The 19,827-nt window shown below is 45.1% G+C and overlaps 1 protein-coding gene across 1 annotated transcript; it reads left to right on the plus strand.

The window, feature by feature from the left end:
* The first annotated feature begins 13 nt into the window (after positions 1–13).
* On the plus strand, positions 14–13,242 carry LOC129327193 (zinc finger protein 665-like). The gene is made up of 6 exons (XM_054975677.1): positions 14–89; positions 735–1,245; positions 1,432–1,528; positions 5,421–5,503; positions 5,912–6,038; positions 10,454–13,242. The coding sequence occupies exons 2-6, from the start codon at positions 760–762 to the stop codon at positions 12,334–12,336; spliced, it is 2,676 nt and encodes an 891-aa protein (XP_054831652.1). The 5' UTR covers positions 14–89; positions 735–759; the 3' UTR covers positions 12,337–13,242.
* Positions 13,243–19,827: the final 6,585 nt, after the last annotated feature.

Here is a 19,827-nt window from a genome sequence, read left to right on the forward strand (position 1 = left end):
GGATGGAGGGGCATCAATAATGGTTGCACCGGCCATATTCTGGAGGTTCTTCAGGAGAAGCTATCCTTTGGATCCTGCTGCAGATTCAGGTGGAGAAAGTGCATGGTGGGGGGGGGGGGGAGAAGGGGCTTTTTTCTTTTTTCTCCTTTTGCTTCTTCTTGGAAGAGCTGCAAGCTCAGCAAGAGGACTGAGGGAGGGAGGAAGCTGTTGCTGATGAGACTGGAGAGGAGGGGATGAGGACAAAGACGTGCCCCAGCCTTGAGAGGGCTCCTTCTGGCAGGAGGGGCTGCCTCTCCCTCCATCGCCCCTCCTCTCTCTGGGGCTGTCCAGGCAGGGCTTTTTTTCCCTGCAGATTCTTTGGGTGGACAGGAGGGTGTCATAGGGGAGTCAAAGCAGCACTTCTGGGTGGCAGCCAAACTCTTTGAGGGGCACCCAGTGCCAAGAGGGGCTCCTGCAAGGTACAAAAGCAGCGAATACTTTAAAAAAATAATAATAATAAACGATGTGGCAGCATTGCTATGGGAAGAGGGTGGCAGGAGCTGTGGGTCATAGCCCAGTTGGGAAAGGAAAATGGGGCTGGGTACTACAGTTTGTGGTTGACTCTACATCCCTCTTTGTGATATATCTTCTAGTTATTATTGTCCTTTGGTAGATTAAAAAAGGGATAGACAGAGGAGAGAGAGCATGCTATTTCAGCGTTCCTTTACTAGCAAGGTACCTTCTTGCCTTTGCAGGACTTTGGAGCTTTGCCCGCCCGTCATGGCATTAAAAAACAAAAAACGTTGTGCTGCACGAGCACAGACATCCTCCTGCCGTCACAGCTCCAGAGCCAAGATGGAAACAAAAACTTCCACTGGGTTGGAATCAGAACGAGGCTCGGAGGCCACACAGGCAGGGATCAGAGGGAAAATCTGGGAACGGTCTGTGGGAAATATTCGGGGTGAAGATGCCACCAGCTCAGTAGCAGAGGTCCATCACTTCAGGCGCTTCCGCTACCAGGAGGCCCAGGGGCCCCGAGAGGTTTGCAGCCGACTTCACCGTCTTTGTCAGCTGTGGCTGAAACCAGAAAGGTGCAACAAGATGGAGATCTTGGACTTGGTGGTTCTTGAACAGTTCCTGGCCATCCTGCCCCTGGAGATGGAGAGCTGGGTCAGGGAATGTGGGCCGGAGACCTGTTCCCAGGCGGTGGCCCTGGCAGAAGGCTTCCTCCTGAGCCAGGCAGATGGTCAGAATCAGGACCAGCAGGTGAGAGGGTTGCATCCTGGAGGGTCCAAAGAACAAAATATGGAAAAGACTATCCTAAAAATCCTCCCTGCCAAAGTCTCCAGCTTTTAAAGATATCAGCCTTCAAATCTTCCCTTCTCCACCCCTTCCCAATTGTTTTCTCTTCCTTTCCTAATTCCTCTCTCCATTCTTTGTCTGCTGTTTCAGGGGCTGTCAGAAGAGGCTGCTGATTTCTGTGAGGTAGAAAAGGCACCATCCGATCTGAGGCAGGGGCCGCTGTTCACCACACAGGAGAGTGATGGAGGTGGGTGAGGACTTCTGTTGTTATCTTTCATCTTGGCCTCCTTCCCTGGAGTAAACAAGCCTGCAATTTCTGGGCTGCTGTTGGAATCTGTATGGAAAAGACGTTGAGATTCAGGTTCAGAATGCATTTTATTTCAAAAGTATAAAACTTTGTACCTCCCAAGTAGCCTTTTGAACTTCAAACCGGGTGGTGGTGGAAAGTGCCATCGAGTCTTAGATGACTTATAGTGACCCCAGCTGAGGGTTTTAAAGGCAAGAGACTAAGAGAGGCAGTTTGCTATTACCTGCCTCTGCAACCCTGGTCTTCTTTGGAGGTCTCCCATCCGAAGTGGAGAAGCGCAGAAAGAATTGTTTTGGATGAGCAGCTGAAATACAGATTATGAGATATAGTGTGTTCCTATTATGTAAGGTGTTCTTTATTCCTTTTCAGCTATTATGTCATAGCTTCCACATAGCTTTGTCCCCAGAACTGTGAAGCCCGATCCAAAAACTAGTGGTGGGCGCCACTAGAGCAGAGCTTTAAAGCTGTTGGCTCCTGGATCAGGCTATAGGATCTACAGTAGACCATGCTGCCCTTTGGAGGTATTTGGAGGTAGAAGTGAGGGTCCGGAGGCAGAAGGCAGAAGTGGGTATAAGGGGATGTTTCTAGGAGTTTCTCAAAGAACAGACTCAAAGTGTTGCAGTTGAAGACCTGCTCTTCTCAGTGCTGGAATGTTGAGTCTAGACGACTATAACACGCTCTACATGAGTTTCCTGTTGAAATCAACTCAGAGACTCCATTTGGGACAGAACACTGCAGATGTATTGTCGAAGGCTTTCACGGCCGGAGAACGATGGTTGTTGTGGGTTTTCCGGGCTGTATTGCCGTGGTCTTGGCATTGTAGTTCCTGACGTTTCGCCAGCAGCTGTGGCTGGCTTCTTCAGAGGTGTAGCACCAAAAGATAGAGATCTCTCAGTGTCACAGTGTGGAAAAGATGTGGCAGGTCATTTATATCTACTCAGGAGGGGTGGGACTGAGCTGAGTCATCCTGTAAGAGTTTCCCAGGGTGTGGAATGCTAATGGCGGGAGGCTTCACTGTATCCTGAGGAGGTTCTTTTGCATATGGATTGGTGCTTGATGTGCTAATCTTCTCTGCAGGGCTATTGTCGGGTGTGGAGTGTTTTGTTAGCCTGGTGTTTTTCAGAACTGGAAACCATGCTCTGTTCATTCTTAAGGTTTCTTCTTTCCTGTTGAAGTTTTCCTTATGCTTGTGAATTTCAATGGCTTCCCTGTGCAGTCTGACAAAGTAGTTGGAAGTGTTGTCCAGTATTTTGGTGTCCTGGAATAAGATACTGTGCCCTGTTTGAGTTAGGCTATGTTCAGCCACTGCAGCTTGATTATTATCAGGAGCTAGGTGAAGCACGGGTATTTGTCCCATTCTGCAGTTCAGCGGCACGGAGAGCAATCTCAACTCCCCTCTGTCTGGAGATCAGGGGGCGGGGCCACTAGCCATGTGACCATTTTCAAGAGGTTCCGGAACTCCGTTCCCCCACGTTCCCCCTGAAAAAAAGCCCTGGATACAGTTATGTGGATGAGAGAGAGAAAGCAGGAGAGAGAAAGAGAGAGAGCGCGCACAAGAGAGAGATGCTACATCTCTTGGAGAATAGACAAGGATCTTGCCGTCATAATGTCGGTTTGTTCTATTCTGGTTTAGGATTCTCGCAGGTGGAGACCACGTTAATAACTGCAGACCTAGCGTTGCTAGTTTAATAGGTTTTCTGAATGTTTTCTTTTCTGCCAAAGGATATTGGAAAGGCCGGCCAGACATATATGAAATAAATGAAATGAGGGCTCAGGTCTGTAAACCTAAAGATTCAGAGAATAAAACGAATCAAATCAATAATTTAACCTCAGTAGGGGGAAGGGACAGGGGGGAAAGAGTGTCATGAAAGAATTTATTTTGCACGTTCTCGGATCTAAGCCCAGTCTATGGAGGGATGCAAAACAAGATCTTTCCACTGTGACACTGAGAGATCTCTGTCTTTTGGTGCTACACCTCTGAAGATGCCAGCCACAGCTGCTGGCGAAACATCAGGAACTACAATGGCAAGACCACGGCTATACAGCCCGGAAAACCCACAACAACCAAGATCTTTCCAGATCACTTGGAGGGGCACGGAGGGAAAGAGGAGAAAAACCTTTTTTCTTTGGGGTTCGGGCTTGACAAAATCCTCATATTTAAGTTTTTCACCATCTCAAGTGGTCTTCTTGAATAGGTCAGGAAGGCTCTCACCCTATTCACTTTCTGCAAACTGCAAATACTGGAGGACTTTGATGCACAGGTAATAGGACTGTATTGTAACAAAATGGTTCAGAAAGATGACTTGTTTAGAGAGGACAATGGACTATACTGCAGTATACTGTCTTTTGACTTCTGCTGAATATTTTCCATGTCCTGTAATATGGCATGTCAGCTTGCTTATGTTTTGTTTCTGCATTGTGTTCCGCTCTGAATCTGATTTCTGCTTTTTTTTTCTGCAATCCTTACCGTTACATTCTTTATTGAATGTCCCAGACATTGATCATATTGGCCTCCACTGTGTAATTCATCTTGAGTGTGAGTGAGAAAGTGGACTCTAAATAACAAAAATAAATACAGTTCTGTATACGAGAGAGAAAGAGGTTTGGGCTTGACAAAATCCTCACCTTTAATCTTACAAGCTTTTCTCCCTCCTACCAGAAGACACGCAGGAGTGGGGAAGTCAATTTCTTCCAAGCATCACCCAAGCACCAACCATCAAATCTTTGGATATGTTAATGGCCAGCTGGAGTCTGATGCCTAGTAGCTAGCACAGCGAGTTGCGAGGGCTAGGTGACATCTTCCAGAGATTTCAGGAAAACATTTGTTGGTCAGCAAGTGGTGGGGATACAGAAAGATAAACTTCCTTGGCCCACATGTGAAGGTTCCTTTTGGATTCTATCTTTGGCTGATTCCATCGGGGGAAAGGAGCTCTCACACCTGGGCTCTGTCTTGGTTGCCACCGTTGCCACATGGAGCACACAAAGGGACTGGCTGCCTGGACAAAGACTCCGAGCTAATCGGAAGCTTTTAGGACATGAACCAGCCCGGTTTTGAACCACACCCTTTAGGGCATGCATAGAGTAAGAGACAGAGGAATTGCATGTTTGCAGCTTTCTTTTCTATCCCCTGTTCAGTCCGTCGCTATGCAGAGAGTATGTGTGTGGACTTTTTACTTCTAATAAATTGTTTCTTATTTTAAACACTGGTAGCTCTTCTCCATACCACATGGACCTCTGCTGTTCAAACAGGCTATTTAAAACAGGCACCAGATAAGCTGTCAGCTGCTAAATCCCTAATTATCCTGGAGCGTGCAAATTGGAGTACTGGTGTAATTCCCAAAATGACCATCTGGTGGCAGCCTTACCAGAAAACCCCTCTGAAGGGCTGAGTAGGCCGGGAGAGTGGAGAATCACTGGACAGGGCCTCGGGGAACCACTATTGCCTAGATGCTTCGGAGGGCAGAATGGAGTGGCACTTGTGGGTCAGTGGGGCTGTTCTGCTGAGGGTTGCCAACTGCAAGTAGGGAAATGCCTGGAGATTTGGAGGTGGAGCCTGGATAGGGCTGGGTATGGGACCTCAGCAGGGCATAATGCCATAGAATCCACCCTCCAAAGCAGCCATTTTCTCCAAGGGAACTGATCTCTATGGCCTGGAGATCAGTTGTAGTTCTGGGAGATCTCCAGCTACCCCCAGTTCGACCAAAGGGACATACGGAAGAAAAGGCTCTCTGAAGTATGCAGGTCTCCAGCTGTTGAAATCTTAGAAAACTCAGAATTTGACCAGGCAATTCTTCAGGATCTGACTCTTCTCGCCTCCTTTCCTGTCTCACAGGTGGTAGAAGGACACTAGTGGATGGATCTGGAGCGCTGAGACTGCGTGGTGGACGTCAGGCAGCCTCTGAGCAGCCAGATCAGGTAGGGGAGGAATCCTTGGGGGCCTCAATTATCTGCCCCCTCCTTTCCCCCTGAAGTGACTGACTAGGGGTGTTACTGTGAATAAGCTTTGGATTCTGCAGTGCTGTTGTCGCATAATGGTTAAGTGATTGAGCTATGAATCAGCACTCTGCTAGTTCGACTTCCTCTCCTGCCATAAGTTCAGCAGGTGACTTTGCGTAAGCCACTCCCCTCAGCTTCAGCTCTACAACTGTATTGTGGTGATACTTGATAACACTGACTTTGTTCACCATTCTGAGCTGAGCAGAGTAATCTGTATAGAAGAGGGGTATGGAAGCACTGTCATTCTTGGTGTTATTAATCTTACCCCATGTGATTGTTTTTAGAGCGTGCCTTTACGTGTAAGGAGAAAATGTCTCTTTCTTTCAGGGTTTGGTGACTCTGGAGGAGGTGTCTGTCTGTTTCACCCAGGAGGAGTGGGCGCTGCTGGATCCGGACCAAAGGGCATTGCACAGGGAAGTCATGGGGGAGAATCGCAGGAATCTCGACTTTCTCGGTACGGCTCTCTTTTGGCCTTTAGTGGATCAGTACAGAAAGTAGGAATTGGTATTCTTGTCAGCTTGCTGAATGCACGGTACATTCATGTTTAATTTATTCAATGAATCATAAAACCCATTTGTCAGTTAATTGTCTGGAGCTGATAGGGCAATATCTTTAAACCTCTAGCAATAGCTCAGACGGACAGAACTAGCTCCAGCTCCGCCTCTCCTGAGAGGCAGCCAATGGGAGTCAGCGTCGGTTGGAGGGAGAGTAAAGGAGGGGGGCTCTGGGGGCTGTTGAGAGGGGGCAGCAGAGAGGCAGTTCAGCCTGTTGAAACCTTCCCTGTTTAACCAGGATTTATTAAAAATCATTCAGTCCTGTAAATAAAAGTTCTTTTTTTTTCTGTTTCAACCCTGGCTGGCCTGAAGTTGTTAGCTGAGGGGAAATAAGACACGCACAGACAGAAACACGCTGTGGGCCAATATCTCTAAACTGAATAGTGGCAGCTTATACATGGAGAATAACTTCTAAGTTCCCTTTTCCCAACAGGCCTGGGGAATACCTGGGAGAAGGGAGGTAAAGAGAGGGAAGTGCCTGCCTGTCTGGTGGAGCCTCTGATAGAGGAGAGAGAGATCCTGTGAGGTCTGGGGTCAGGGCTGTCTGCCCTTGAAAGGGGCACGCGATGACTGCCCTTTAATGCCTGGGAAGCCCCCAGACTTGTGAAGGGAGCTTTGTGCTGGCTGGCAGAGTTTGAAAAGGCTTGTCTGCTCTAATAACAGACAGTCAATTTGGAAATGCCAATGAATACTTCCAGCACATACACTCAGTTGCTGTGATGTACGTTCTCCTCTCCTGTTCTTCCAAGCTGGCTGGGTTTTCCCCAAGACGCTCCCTCCGCTTCCTGAAGGTGCATTGGGGGCCTTCCGGCTTGGCTCTCAGCTGCTGCCTCCTGGCTTGTCTTTTGCGGAACTGGGGGAGTCTGAGAGAGATCTTTCCTGTGGGCTGGTACTGGGGAGGGGCCCTGGCTGAGTGGCAGAGCCTCTGGTTTGCATGCAAAAGGTCCCAAGTTCAATCCCAGGACATGAGCAGGATCAGAGAGGAAGCGTTATGCATGATCTCTGCCTGAGACTCTGAAAAGCCGCTACCTCTCAAGAGGAGACAGTCACAGCCTCGGCAGACCAGGAGGCTTCTTCAGTCTCAGGCACCTTTGGAGAGTCAGGTGTGTTCCTTTGCCTGCTGCTGGATGAACCCAGATCACACCAACACAAGGCCGTTGCTCTGAACTCTCCACCCTGCGACGTGGCTTTTAATGACAGTGAAAAGAGATTTATGGCATTAGTTTTCTAATCTTTTCCCGATTAAACGTCCCGGCCATTGGCGCCACCTGGTGCCATCTGCCAGCACATAATTTGGCCATCTTCCCATGCAATAAGTCATTAGGCTCTCAACCAGATAATCCCTTGCTTCTGTGCCTGTTCCCACAATTAAGCTCCACTTCTGAATCATACATTCTTTTTTTTTTAATAGATTTTTATTGGATGGGTCAGTATATAATCAAATTCAAATACAGATACATTCCATTTCAATTCCCCTGTGTATACTTCCCCACCCCCTCCCCTCCCCCCTTTTCAATAATGACTTCCAACAGCACTCCAACCCCATTTCTTAATAATACCTTATTTCTATACTAAAGTTGTTCTTTTCTTATTATTAGTAAAGATCTTAATTATATCTTATCTTACTTAATTTCTTTAAAACCCCTCAAAAGACCATAATTGTCCCTTAACATCCCACTTCTTTTCCATGTATTTTTTTCAACTTTTTCCAATCTTCCAAAAATGCTTCTGGATCTTGCTCCTTCAAGTTTCTTGTTAGTTTGTCCATTTCAGCCATGTACAACAATTTCCTTGTCCATTCTTCAATTTCAGGTATTTCTTCTCCCAGTACTGAGCATATATTATTCTAGCTGCTGATATCATATAATATAACAATATCTTATCATTTCTATTAATATCTTCCAAATGCAATGATAATAACAACATTTCTGGATTTTTTGCAACATTATAGCGAAGTATCAAAGACATCTCAGTACATATTTTGGTCCAAAAGTCTCTAGCCTTACTACAAGTCCACCACATATGAAATAGAGAACCTTCATTCTCCTTAAATTTCCAACACTTATTAGATAGCTGTTTATTGGCTATGGCTAATTTTCTCGGTGTTAAGTACCATCTATTTAACATTTTATAGCCATTCTCTCTAATACTAGTACATGTTGATATTTTTAAAGTATTTTTCCATAGTTGTTCCCATGCTTCCATCGTTATTTCATTGTTACAATTTATAGCCCATTTTACCATTTGCACCTTAACTGTTTCATCTTCTGTAAACCACTTCAATAACAATTTGTACATTTTTTAGATTATTTTACTATTATCTCCCAACAGCAATTCTTCTAGTTCTGAATTCTTAGTTATAAAGCCTGTCTTTCTTTGGTCTTAGATCCAGAGGAGTTAGCCGTGTTAGTCTGTAGTAGCAAAATCAAAAAGAGTCCAGATGCATCTGACGAAGAGAACTGTGATTCTCGAAAGCTTATGCTACAATAAAGTTGGTTAGTCTTAAAGGTGCTACTGGACTCTCTTTGATTTTTCTTTGGTCTGAGTCAAATAAGTCTTTAATTTGTCTATATTGCAACCAACCATATTTGAATGGCAACTCCTCATTTGGTTAAAGTTTCAACTCGTTATCTGTTACTTCTGTTAAGTCTTTGAGTGTAAGGCATTCTTTTCCTTTATATTCTAAGTTTGGGTTGATCACCTCCGCTGGTATAATCCAAAGTGGCTTCTTCTGGTCTATAAATTTTTTGTACTTTAGCCAAGTCAACAGTAAATTTCTTCTCAAATAGTGGTGCTGAAACATTGCGTCCATTTTATACTTATTGTACCACATGTATGCATGCCATCCAAATAGTTTGTTATAACCTTCCAAAGTTAGTAGTTTATGATTGGTTAAAGACACCCATTCTTTTATCCAAACTAAACATATCGCTTCATGGTAAAGTCGAAGATCACGTAACTGCATTCCACGTCTTTCCTTAGCATCACAAAGAACTTTCATCTTTACTCTTGGTTTCTTTCCTGCCCAAACAAATTCCGATATCTTCTTCTGCCATTATCCAAATTGTTTTTTGTCTTTTACATTAACTACTAGGATTGCTGTTCTCAGACAGACTACCCACCTTGGACCCTTTTGGGGGTTCTTGTCCATTGTCCCTCTTTAAATGGAGTGCATTAGTGTCTATTCCTCCCACAATTTCTACTGTTAGAAACCTTAGGCACATGATGTCACAACAATATCAATTTGATCAATTTTGACCTGCTAAATCAACATTATGAACCAGTCCAGATTTAAAAATTGGGAAGAAATCTTTTTTTATGGAAGGTTTGCTCAGATGGGGGATTTTTAGTTTGCATCAATTGATAGGCTATGATGATAAATTTTTCACGTTTTATCAGCTAAGGTCTAGATGTGAGTTCTCAACTTTTTCTGAATGGCAATATTTACAACGGCAACATTTGTTGCTATCCAAATATGGCCTTACAACAGTGAGTATTTCAGAGTCCCCCCCACTTTGGGAAACTTTAATTGAATCAATACAGAAAATGAAACCTACAATATTTGTTTATAGATACTTGATGTCTGTTAATAAATATGGCCTTCAACTGCTCAGGGATGAATGGAATTAGATCACCCAGTTTTGCCAAGGCAATAGGATATGGTCTTAAATTCTATGCCTGTTATTCTGGGGATCTTAAGCTATGACTCAATAAAAATTATTTTTAGGTTATATTGAACACTGCAGTGCATTGTTAGTAAATGATTAAGTACAGTCTCTAATTGTTGCCATGATAACTTACAGGATGTGTCTCCCACGGTCTTGGAACACATCCAGTTACTCGGTCTTTTGGGGAGGAAGTTACCATTCATATGAATTTTGTATTAGAACAGTCATAGATTTTTGATAGTATCTATAATCTTCTAAAGTATTGGCCTGTTTCCTGGAGTCCAACTAATGGTCAACGAAAATGGACCCTCCATGCCCTTCCTATTGGTAAAATACTTGTATTACAGCACAGGACAGACTGATGCCCACCTCCTGTAATTAGATAGATTGAGGACCTTACAGCTTTATCAACATTTGTACATATGACATACACACAACAACAGCATGTGGAATTTATTTTTAGATATTTCCAGACCTTTCGTAGAAGCTACATATATACATGGCAATATACATGGCAGCTTTTTTGTTGTTGCTGTTTACTTTTTCTGAAAATTAAAAAAACCTTTTAAGAAATCAGTTAATTTTGTTTATCCAGTGACAGGAAAATAATTTTTTTCTTCATCCATTTTTTCCCTTCATTTCTGCAGAGCACGAGTGCAAGAGAATGGGAGAAGAAGATAAAAAGGGAACTGAAGCAATATCAAAGTGGAGAATCAATTCCATTGTTTCTGAAGATGCCAATTCCCCTGAAATTCAAGTCCAGGAAGAAAGTCGCAAAAGAAAGAAAACGATTCTCACTCAATGTGCTAAAATCTTAACTAGGAAATCAAGGTTTAGCTCACGTCTGCAAATGCAAAATCAGGGAAATCATGTGGAAGGGTCAGAGTGTGGGAAGAGCTTCAGCTTGGGCCAAGACCTTATTTTACATGAAAGACTGCACACCCAGGAAATGCTACAGTGTGAAAAAGATCAAAAAATGGAACACCTAACTCAGCAACAAAGAGAGCACATAAGTGAGAAACCTAATAGATGTCCAGATGGCAAAAGGAGCTTCAGCCGTAGCTCAAAGCATTCTTCCCATCATAGAGGAGAGAAACCTAATAAATGTTCAGATTGCGGGAAAATCTTCAAAAGTAGGTCCTACCTTACTTTCCATAAAAGAATCCATACAGGAGAGAAACCATATAAATGCTCAGAATGCGAGAAGAGCTTCAGATGGAAAAGTGACCTTTCTGTTCACGAGAGAATGCACAATGCTGAAGACGCATATAAATGCTCAGAGTGTGGAAAGAGCTTCAAATGTAGAGCAAGAATTATTTCCCATCAAAGAATGCATGCAGATGAGAAACCATATAAATGCTCAGAGTGTGGAAAGAGCTTTTATCGGAAGGCCCACCTGACTAACCATCAAACAACCCACACAAGGGAGAAATCATTTAAATGTTCAGATTGCGGAAAGATGTTCAGATATAGATTCTACCTTACTTTCCATCAAAGAATCCACACAGGAGAGAAACCGTATAAATGCTCAGAATGCGAGAAGAGCTTCAGATGGAAAAGTGACCTTTCTGTTCACGAGAGAATGCACAATGCTAAAGATGCATATAAATGCTCAGAGTGTGGAAAGAGCTTCAACTGTAGAGCAAGCATTATTTCCCATCAAAGAATGCATGCAGGTGAGAAACCATATAAATGTTTAGAATGTGGAAAGAGTTTTACCTACCGTTCCGGCCTTGCTAAGCACCACAGAATTCACACAGGGGAGAAACCATATAAATGCTCAGAGTGTGGAAAGAGCTTTTATCGGAAGGCTCACCTGACTAGCCATCAAACAACCCACACAGGGGAGAAGCCATTTAAATGTTCAGATTGTGGAAAGATGTTCAGATGTAGATCCTACCTTACTTTCCATCAAAGAATCCACACGGGAGAGAAACCGTATAAATGCTCAGAATGCGAGAAGAGTTTCAGATGGAAAAAGTACCTTTCTATTCACAAGAGAATGCACACTGGTGAAGAACTCTATAAATGCTCAGATTGTAAAAAGAGCTTCATCTGTAGGTCAAGTGTTATTTACCATCAAAGAATCCATGCAGGGGTGAAACCATATAAATGTTCAGAATGTGGGAAAAGCTTCCATCATAAGGGCCAACTTACTTCCCATCAAAGAATCCACAGAGAGGAGAAACCTTATCACTGCTCAGAGTGTGGAAAGAGCTTTAGTGGCCATTCAGGCCTTGCTTATCATCACAGAATCCACACAGGAGAGAAACCATATAAATGCTCAGAATGTGAAAAGAGCTTTACTTCCCATTCCGGTCTTGCTTATCATCTCAGAATCCACACAGGGGAGAAACCATTTAAATGCTCAGAATGTGGAAAGAGCTTTAGGTCCCATTCCGGACTTGCTTATCATCACAGTATCCACAAAGGGAAGAAACCATATGAATGCTCCAAATGTGGGAAGAACTTCAGTAAGAAGGCCATCCTTATGTCTCATCAGAAAACTCACACAAGGGGGAAGACATAAAAAATGCTCAGAGTGTGGAAAGAAGTTCAGACGGAGTGACAACCTTACTTGCCATCAGAGAATGCACACAGGGTAGAAACTATAAATGCTTAGAAAGTAGAAAGTGCTTTAGTCAAAGATGTACTCAAACTATCCATTACAGGACTCACATGGGGAAAACCTTATAAATATTTGGAATGTGTAGTGAGCTTCAATCAGAATGTGCAGTTTACATCCTATTAAAAACCTGACAGCCCGTGATAATTCCTGGGAACTGGAAGAGCTTTTCTTGGCTGTTTGGTGTAGTGGTTAAGAGCGCAGGACTCCCATCTGGAGAACTGGGTTTGATTTTCCACTCCTCCACTTGAAGCCAGCTGGGTGATCTTTGGTCAGTCACAGCTTCTAGCTCTCTCAGCCCCACCCACCTCACAGGGCATTTGTTGTTCTGGAGATAATTATGACATACTTTGTAAACTGCTCTGAGTGGATGTTAAGTCATCCTTTCTTTTGAATAAATATTTTACTAGTTTTCTCATAAAGATAGGAATAGGGGAAGGGGAATGGGGAAAGGAAGGGCATCCTAAAGTCTGCTTTTAGGAACATCATAAAGTCTGCTTGCATCAGCATTCTACTTATCTACATATCATATGTCACACTACAAATCCTTCAACTGTGATTAGTAGTAACAGTTACAATACTGCCTTCATATGTTTACTACATTCAGGTCTTTATATTTGTTTTTAATCCAGTTATAAAAAGGAATCCACGAGGGAGCAAAATCTTCCATCTGTCATTAGTGAAGTTAGTTTGTCCATTTCCGCATTTTCCATTATCTTCGCTATTAGTTCCTCTTGCTGGGGTGTTGTTGGTCGTTTCCAATAGTACGCTAATAAAGTTCTTGCTGCTGTTACTCCATGTATTATGAAATATTTCAGGTCTTTATTCAGCTCTTCTGGTATGCAGTATAACAAAAAACATCTCTGGTTTAAAGGGAATTGAAATCTGTAAAATTGTAGTAATGTATGTACCATTATCCAAAATTTATGTATCTCTTTATATGTCTGCCACATATGATAGACTGTTCCTGTATATTTCCCACATTTCCAGCAGTTATTTAACATATTTTTATACATTTTGGCAAGTCTATCCAGAGTTAAATACCATCTATAAAGAATCTTATATAGATTCTCTTTAAAAGCAACTGACTTAGTTATTTTAACATTCACTTTCCATATCTTACTTCATTGTGTTGAATCAATACTATATCCTAAATTTTGTGTCCATTTAACCTTATATTCCTCCATTCCCTCATTTTCTGTCTTCATTTGCATTAAAAATACATACATTTTAATCAGTTTTTATCAGAATCATAAATTAGTTTTTCAAAAGCATTTTGTTCTAAATTAAAACCTCCCACTTTTTAATCTTTATTATATCTAGACTCAACCTGGGCCCTCGACCGCCAGTCTAAGTAAATGCCTTGTCTCTGTAATTCTTCTTTTGTTTTTAATGTTCCTTTATCATCTAAAAGGTCTTTATATCTAATAATCCTATCTAGGGAGAATACATTTGACTGTGAAAACACTTCTAACGGTGACACCCATTGTGGAATTTTAGAGTATATTAGCAGTCCACTTCTTTCCCATGTTGTTATAAGGGATTTTCTAATCAAAAGGTTCTTAAAATACTGATGTCCGTTTATTTTTCCATACCATACAAATGTGTGCCATCCTAACTGCAGATCATATCCTTCTAACGCCAAAAGTCTTTGATTTTATCTCATCCAAACTAAACAACACGCTTTATAGTAAATTTTCCAGTCCGGTAGAGCAAAACCAGCATTTTCTTTCAAATCTTGGAGTATTTTCAGTTTAATTCTTGGCATTTTCCTTTGCCAGATAAATTTGGACACTGATATATTTGGCTCTTCAAAGAAAGATTTACTAATACCAATCAAGATGGGTTGATATAGAAATATAATCGGTGTTAGTATATTCATTTTGATAGTTGCAACCCTTCCCAGCAATGGAAGATGTAATCCTTTCCATCTCTCTAAATCTTTCTGGATCTCTTGAAGTGATTTCATATAATTGTCTTCCATTATGAGCTACATTTTGATGTTAAGTAAACCCCTAAGTAGTTTACTTTCTTCTCTAACTGAAATCCTGTCAGTCTGATTAATTCCGGTTTCTGGGGTGTTGTCATATTTATAGCTATCGCTTTTGTTATCTAGTAATTAATCTTGATTCCTGCCATCGAGCCGTATTCCTTAAGGTGGTGCATTAATTGCTCTATTGAGTCCAAAGGCTCTTCTAATATAAATAATAAGTCATCCGCAAATGCTTATATTTTGTGTTTATGACCTTTAATTGGTGCTCCTTTAATTGCTGGATCGCTCCTTACAGATCGCATCAATATTTCCAACAACAAGTTAAATATTAACGGTGAAAGAGGGCACCCCTGACTTGTCCCTTTTTCAATCCATATGGCTTCGGTCAAATCATCATTAATAACGATTTTTGCTTTCTCCTTCTTGTATACGGCTTCAATAGCTTTTATAAAGCCTGTTCCAAATTCCATCTCTCTTATCTGCTCAATGAAGAATTGCCAGTTGACGTTATCAAAAGCTTTTTCAGCGTCCAAAAACACCATGGCCACCTGCTTCTCAGGATGTGCTTCGTAATATTCCAATAGGTCTAAGGCAATCCTCATGCCTTTGCTTTGATAATTTAAGGAGAGTTACCAAGATGTCTCTCAGTGCACCTGTTGCTTACTTTTATAATCACTTTGAGGACCAATCATTTTATTTAAAAGACAAATCACATGTGACATAAGGGGCTAATCACCCTGGGCTGTCCAGGTCCTTATGTCACATGTTTGACAGAGAAGGTGACAGTTAGGGCCAGATGAATCTTTGCAATGTTAATATGTGATTTGCTTTGGCTTCCCTGTGATACCCTCGTGACCTCCCAAAGAATCTGCAGGAGGAAAAAGTCCTGCCTGGAGAGCCCCAGAGAGAGGAAGGGTGATGGACAGAGAGGCTGCCTCTCCTGCCAGAAGGAGCCGCCCTCAAAAGGCTGGGGCACGTCTTTGTCCTCATCCCTTCCGTTCCTGAGGGGCCCCCTCAAGTACTTTTCCTCACCTGAACCTGCAGCAGGAACCAAAGGACAGCTTCTCCCAAAGAACCTCCAGAACATGCCTTGGGCAGCTTGCTAGACAGGTCGGACGGTGCAACCATTATTGATGCCCCCTCCTCCACCATTTTCTTCCTCTCTAGGAAGCAGGGCTCTCTTCATTTTCACCATTTGAGGACTGAAATCCAATGTCTCTGCAGGCTTATTTCGTTCTGGCTGACCCAGGGGCTTTTGCACCAATAAGAACCCCCCCTCCCCACCACCACCACCACCACACACACCCCATTCTCCAAAGGGAACCAGAGCCCACAAGAGGAGCAGCTGCGCCTCCTTTGCTAGGCCTTCAGTTAGGCACGGTTCTGTCTTGCTCTTGACTAGGGAAAGCTTCATTTGCGCTAAGCAATAAAAAATGTGGAGGGAAATTGATTTATCTCTCATGAAAGTGGTAACCAAGGGAGGCATTGTTAGTATTGGTTATTTAGAGGGGAATTTAATGGTTCTGCATCATCTTTAACATTTGAAATTGGCCACTTGGCTCACAACTTACAGCTTAAACTAGAAAAGGTAGGAGAAATTGGCATTGGCCACCCTGCTGATGTCATAAAAAGCTGAATTAGAGCTCGTCAAGAAATGAAACACTTGTGCATCCTGGCCTAAACAAAGACTACTGATTTCTGTTCCTCCTAGAGAATTTATTCTTTAGAAAATCGAGCTGGCCTTCCGAACTCAATTCTTCTCTCCCCGCTTTACGCTGATCATGTCAGCCAGGCGTTGCCAGCTCCAGGTTGGGAAACTCCTGGAGATTTTGGGGTGGGTGTTTGGGGCAGCAAGGGACCTCAGCAGAGTATGATAATGCCATAGAGTCCACCCTCCAAAGCAGCCCAGGGGAACGGCTCCCTCTGGCCAGGAGGGCAGTCGCAGTCCCGGGAGACCTCCAGCCATCGCCTGGAGGTTGGCAATCCTTCTTCACACCGCCCATGCTCCCCTTCTGCAGGAATTCGTCTATCAGAAGACTGGAGGGGAGGGGGCGCTTCCCGGAGACTTCTGCCCTGTGCGTGGCCTTCTTTTTAGCCTTCAGATTTGCATGGCTGCGTTGTGTTGTGTTGGGACTTCTGGGAAAGGGCGCGGGGTGACCGAATAAACGTCCCTCGAACTTGCAGCAGCCCGAGCCAAGCGCCCCCTCCCCGCGATCTGTGCTCCCCCCCCCACCGCGCTTGCAAAGGAGAGGAGGGGGCGAGGGGCGTGCCTAGAAGGGCGGGCGGGCAGGGGGCGCTTCCGGTCTCCTCCCCCTCCTTTCTTGGCGCCCGGGATTTCTCACGAGGAAGAGCAGCAGCGGCGCGTCCCCAGATCGGGTGAGCTGCGACTGCATTTGGGGGGATGGGAGGCGGAGGCGGGTCCAAATGCCCCCCCCCCCCGGCGGCTCTTTGGAGGCTGCGGGCCGGGCCGGGGTCTTGGAGCGCGCAGCCTTGTACGGGCGGGACTTCGTACGAGGGTTGCAAAGGGGGCGCCCCGGCCAGGGAGGGTGCCGAAGTCCGGCCTGGGTGTCGGTTCCCAGGGCCGGATCCTGCGCCTCCCGGAAGGGGCCTCGATCGCAGATCTGGGCTGTCGGGCGTGTCTTAGGGAGCCGTACTTAAAAGCCCCCCCCCCAGCTCCTTAAGGGAGGGGGGGGCTCCCAACGTTGCCAAGTCTGGATTGGGGGATCCCGGAGAGTTGGGGACGGAGATCCATTCCCTCCAGGTCTCTCTTGTCCAGAGATCAGTTGGGATTCCGGGGGATTCCCAGCCCCCACCTCGAGGCTGGCCACCTTAGGGCTGCCCCAGCTACTGGCAAACGGTACCTCCTTCTCAGTGAGGGCAAAGCTACAAGTGACGAATGGCACTTGAACGGCAAGTGTATTTCTCCCTGTTCACTTGCCCTCCACTCAAACCACTTGCCGTTCAAGTGTCATTCGTCACTTGTAGCTTGGCCCTGAGCCCTGCGGGAGGGTTGGGGTGTCAAAGCGTATCGATGCAAGTGGGGCTCAGAAATCCCAGCTTCGCCTTCATCTTGTGCCTGAGCAGGAAAAGGACCCTGAGACTGTCATAAGGGAAGGTGGGATTAATCTGCCTCCCCTCTGAAGAAAGGGCTCGGAAATACACAGGTGCAAATAGCTCCATGCAAAGCCCGGAACAAGACAAAACCACCCCGGGCGTGCCTTTTTAGGAGGGCCAGCCATAAGGCCGCAAAACGTTGCATCGGCTTTTTGTGGGTACTCCTCATTGTGCAGATGTAAGAACATGAAAAAGTGAGGGGAGGAAGAGGCAGGCGCTTGTGTCTCCACTTATGGTGCTGGATGGGGCCATGGCTCAGTGGCAAAGCGTCTGCATGGCGCCCAAAAGGTCCCGGGTTCAATCCTCAGCGCCTCTGCTTAAAAGGACCAGTTGATGGGACCTGAGAGATCCACAGCCCGTCTGAGCAGACAATCCTGGCCCTGAGGGCCCAAGGGTCTGATTCACTCTCAGGCAGCTTCCGGTGTCCACGTGGATGCTGACGGGCTCTGTCTTGTTTGGCTTTTGGAGGTGTGAAATTCTGGCAATTGCATTCTGGGACAAAGAAGGGGAAAATGGACGCATGTTTCAAACGAAACAAAGTCAAGCTTGGGCACACTCTATCCCCCAAGCCCAGTGCAAATATTTTAATAAAATTGCTGAGATGTTCTGGGAAGTAGAAGTCAGTGAAGTGGGGTTCCCAGGTGCCTGCTGGTGTCGGGGAAACTCCCGGGGCTTAGCACCTTTCCTGGGTGATTGGCGGGAGGGGCAAGGTCCCGGAGGTTGTCTGTCAGCAGCAGGCAGGTCTGGAACACGCACTCACGCTCCCAACCAGAGTGGCAATGTCACTTCCAGAAATGACATCACCGTGCCAGCTGTAGGAGCGTTCCTGCGCTTTGGTGTGTGTGGGGGGGCAATTTGGGCCTCAAATGGGCCGATTTGCCCCTGTGCAGAGTGTGGGAGCCCTTGTGTGGCCAGCGCAGTGGCATCACTTCTAGAAGTGATATCATCACACTGGCCCCGGAGTGCGCACAGCCGGCATGAGGTACGTGCTGGGTCCCCAACCGTCCTGGCGGGAGCAGAGAGGGAATTGGCGACCCGAGAACAGAGGAGCACATTAAATGCACCTGCGAAGATCAGGGAGGTTGATAGGGGAATTTATCATTCAGGTCAAGAATATACTGCTCCAACTCATCCTTTTTCCAAATTATACATAGCAGTATTTATTCTGAACATTTTAATGTTTAAATTGCGCCAGTGCTGCCATAATCAGTGGATCCCAGTGAGGTCAGGGAGATGCAGCTGCAGCTAATGTCAGAGAAACCAGGCGGGTTCCAGCTCCCCTGGCTCTGCCTTTCTGGTTTTTATTTCTTTATAGCTCACGTTTCTCACTGATTCTCTAGGTGGATTTACACAGTGCAGAAGAATGGAATCAGAGAGCACAAAACATCCAATAAAAATGCAATAGGACTGAGTGTGTTATTTAATTAATTTATTTATTTCATATTTCTATTTTGTCCTCCCCGAGAGTAGGCTCAGGGCAGGTCACAACCCGTTAAAATACAATAAACTTCTATTTCCATAAAACCTTTAAAAGCATCATTAAAATAAAAGCATATTTCTAATTCTGAAGTCAGCCTTACAAGTGAAAACAGGATGGTGGACAGTCTTCGCAGGGAGGGTTGGATTTTATACACCCCTTGGTGTTTCAGGCCAGCGGAGGCCCAAACCTCAGCCATGTGCCTGGCAGAACAGCTCTGTCTTACAGGCCCGGCGAAAAGATAGTAGGTCTTGCTGGGGCCTGGACTCAGTAGATGGAGCGTTCCTCCAGGTGGGGGCCAGGACCGAGAAGGCCCTTGCTGTGGTCGAGGCTAAGCAGGCCTCCTTGGGGCCAGGGACTACCAACAGCTGTTGATCTCCTGATCGGAGCGTCCTCTGGGGAATATATGGGGAGAGACCGTCCCACAGATACGCTGGTCCCAGTTCACATAGGGCCTTATAGTCAGTACTAAAACCTTGAATCGGATCCAGTACTCCACAGGCAACCAATCCAGCTCGTGTGATATCGGCGTTATATGTGGCCCATTTGGCATTCTCATAATAATGCATGCCGCTGCATTTTGGACCAGCTGTAATGTCCGGGTCAGGCTCAAGGGCAGCCCCACGTCGAACCAATTTCAGTAATCTAGTCTAGAGGTGACCGTTGCCTGGATCACTGTAGTTAAGTCATGAGTTGACAGGTACAGGGCAAGTTGTGTGTCTGGCGCAGGTGGAAAAAAGGGGACCTGACAACCATTGTGACCTGTGCCTCCTTTTTCAGGGAGGCATCCAGGACCACCCCCAGGCTCCTA

This window comes from Eublepharis macularius, chromosome 4 (genome assembly GCF_028583425.1).
Source record: "Eublepharis macularius isolate TG4126 chromosome 4, MPM_Emac_v1.0, whole genome shotgun sequence".
NCBI lineage: Eukaryota > Metazoa > Chordata > Lepidosauria > Squamata > Eublepharidae > Eublepharis > Eublepharis macularius.

Coding starts and splice junctions, on each gene's coding strand:
- LOC129327193 (XM_054975677.1), top strand. CDS start 760: ATGGCATTAAAAAACAAAAAACGTTGTGCTGCACGAGCACAGACATCC. Junction 1,529..5,420: donor CACACAGGAGAGTGATGGAG/GTGGGTGAGGAC, acceptor CCTGTCTCACAG/GTGGTAGAAGGACACTAGTG. Junction 5,504..5,911: donor CCTCTGAGCAGCCAGATCAG/GTAGGGGAGGAA, acceptor TCTTTCTTTCAG/GGTTTGGTGACTCTGGAGGA.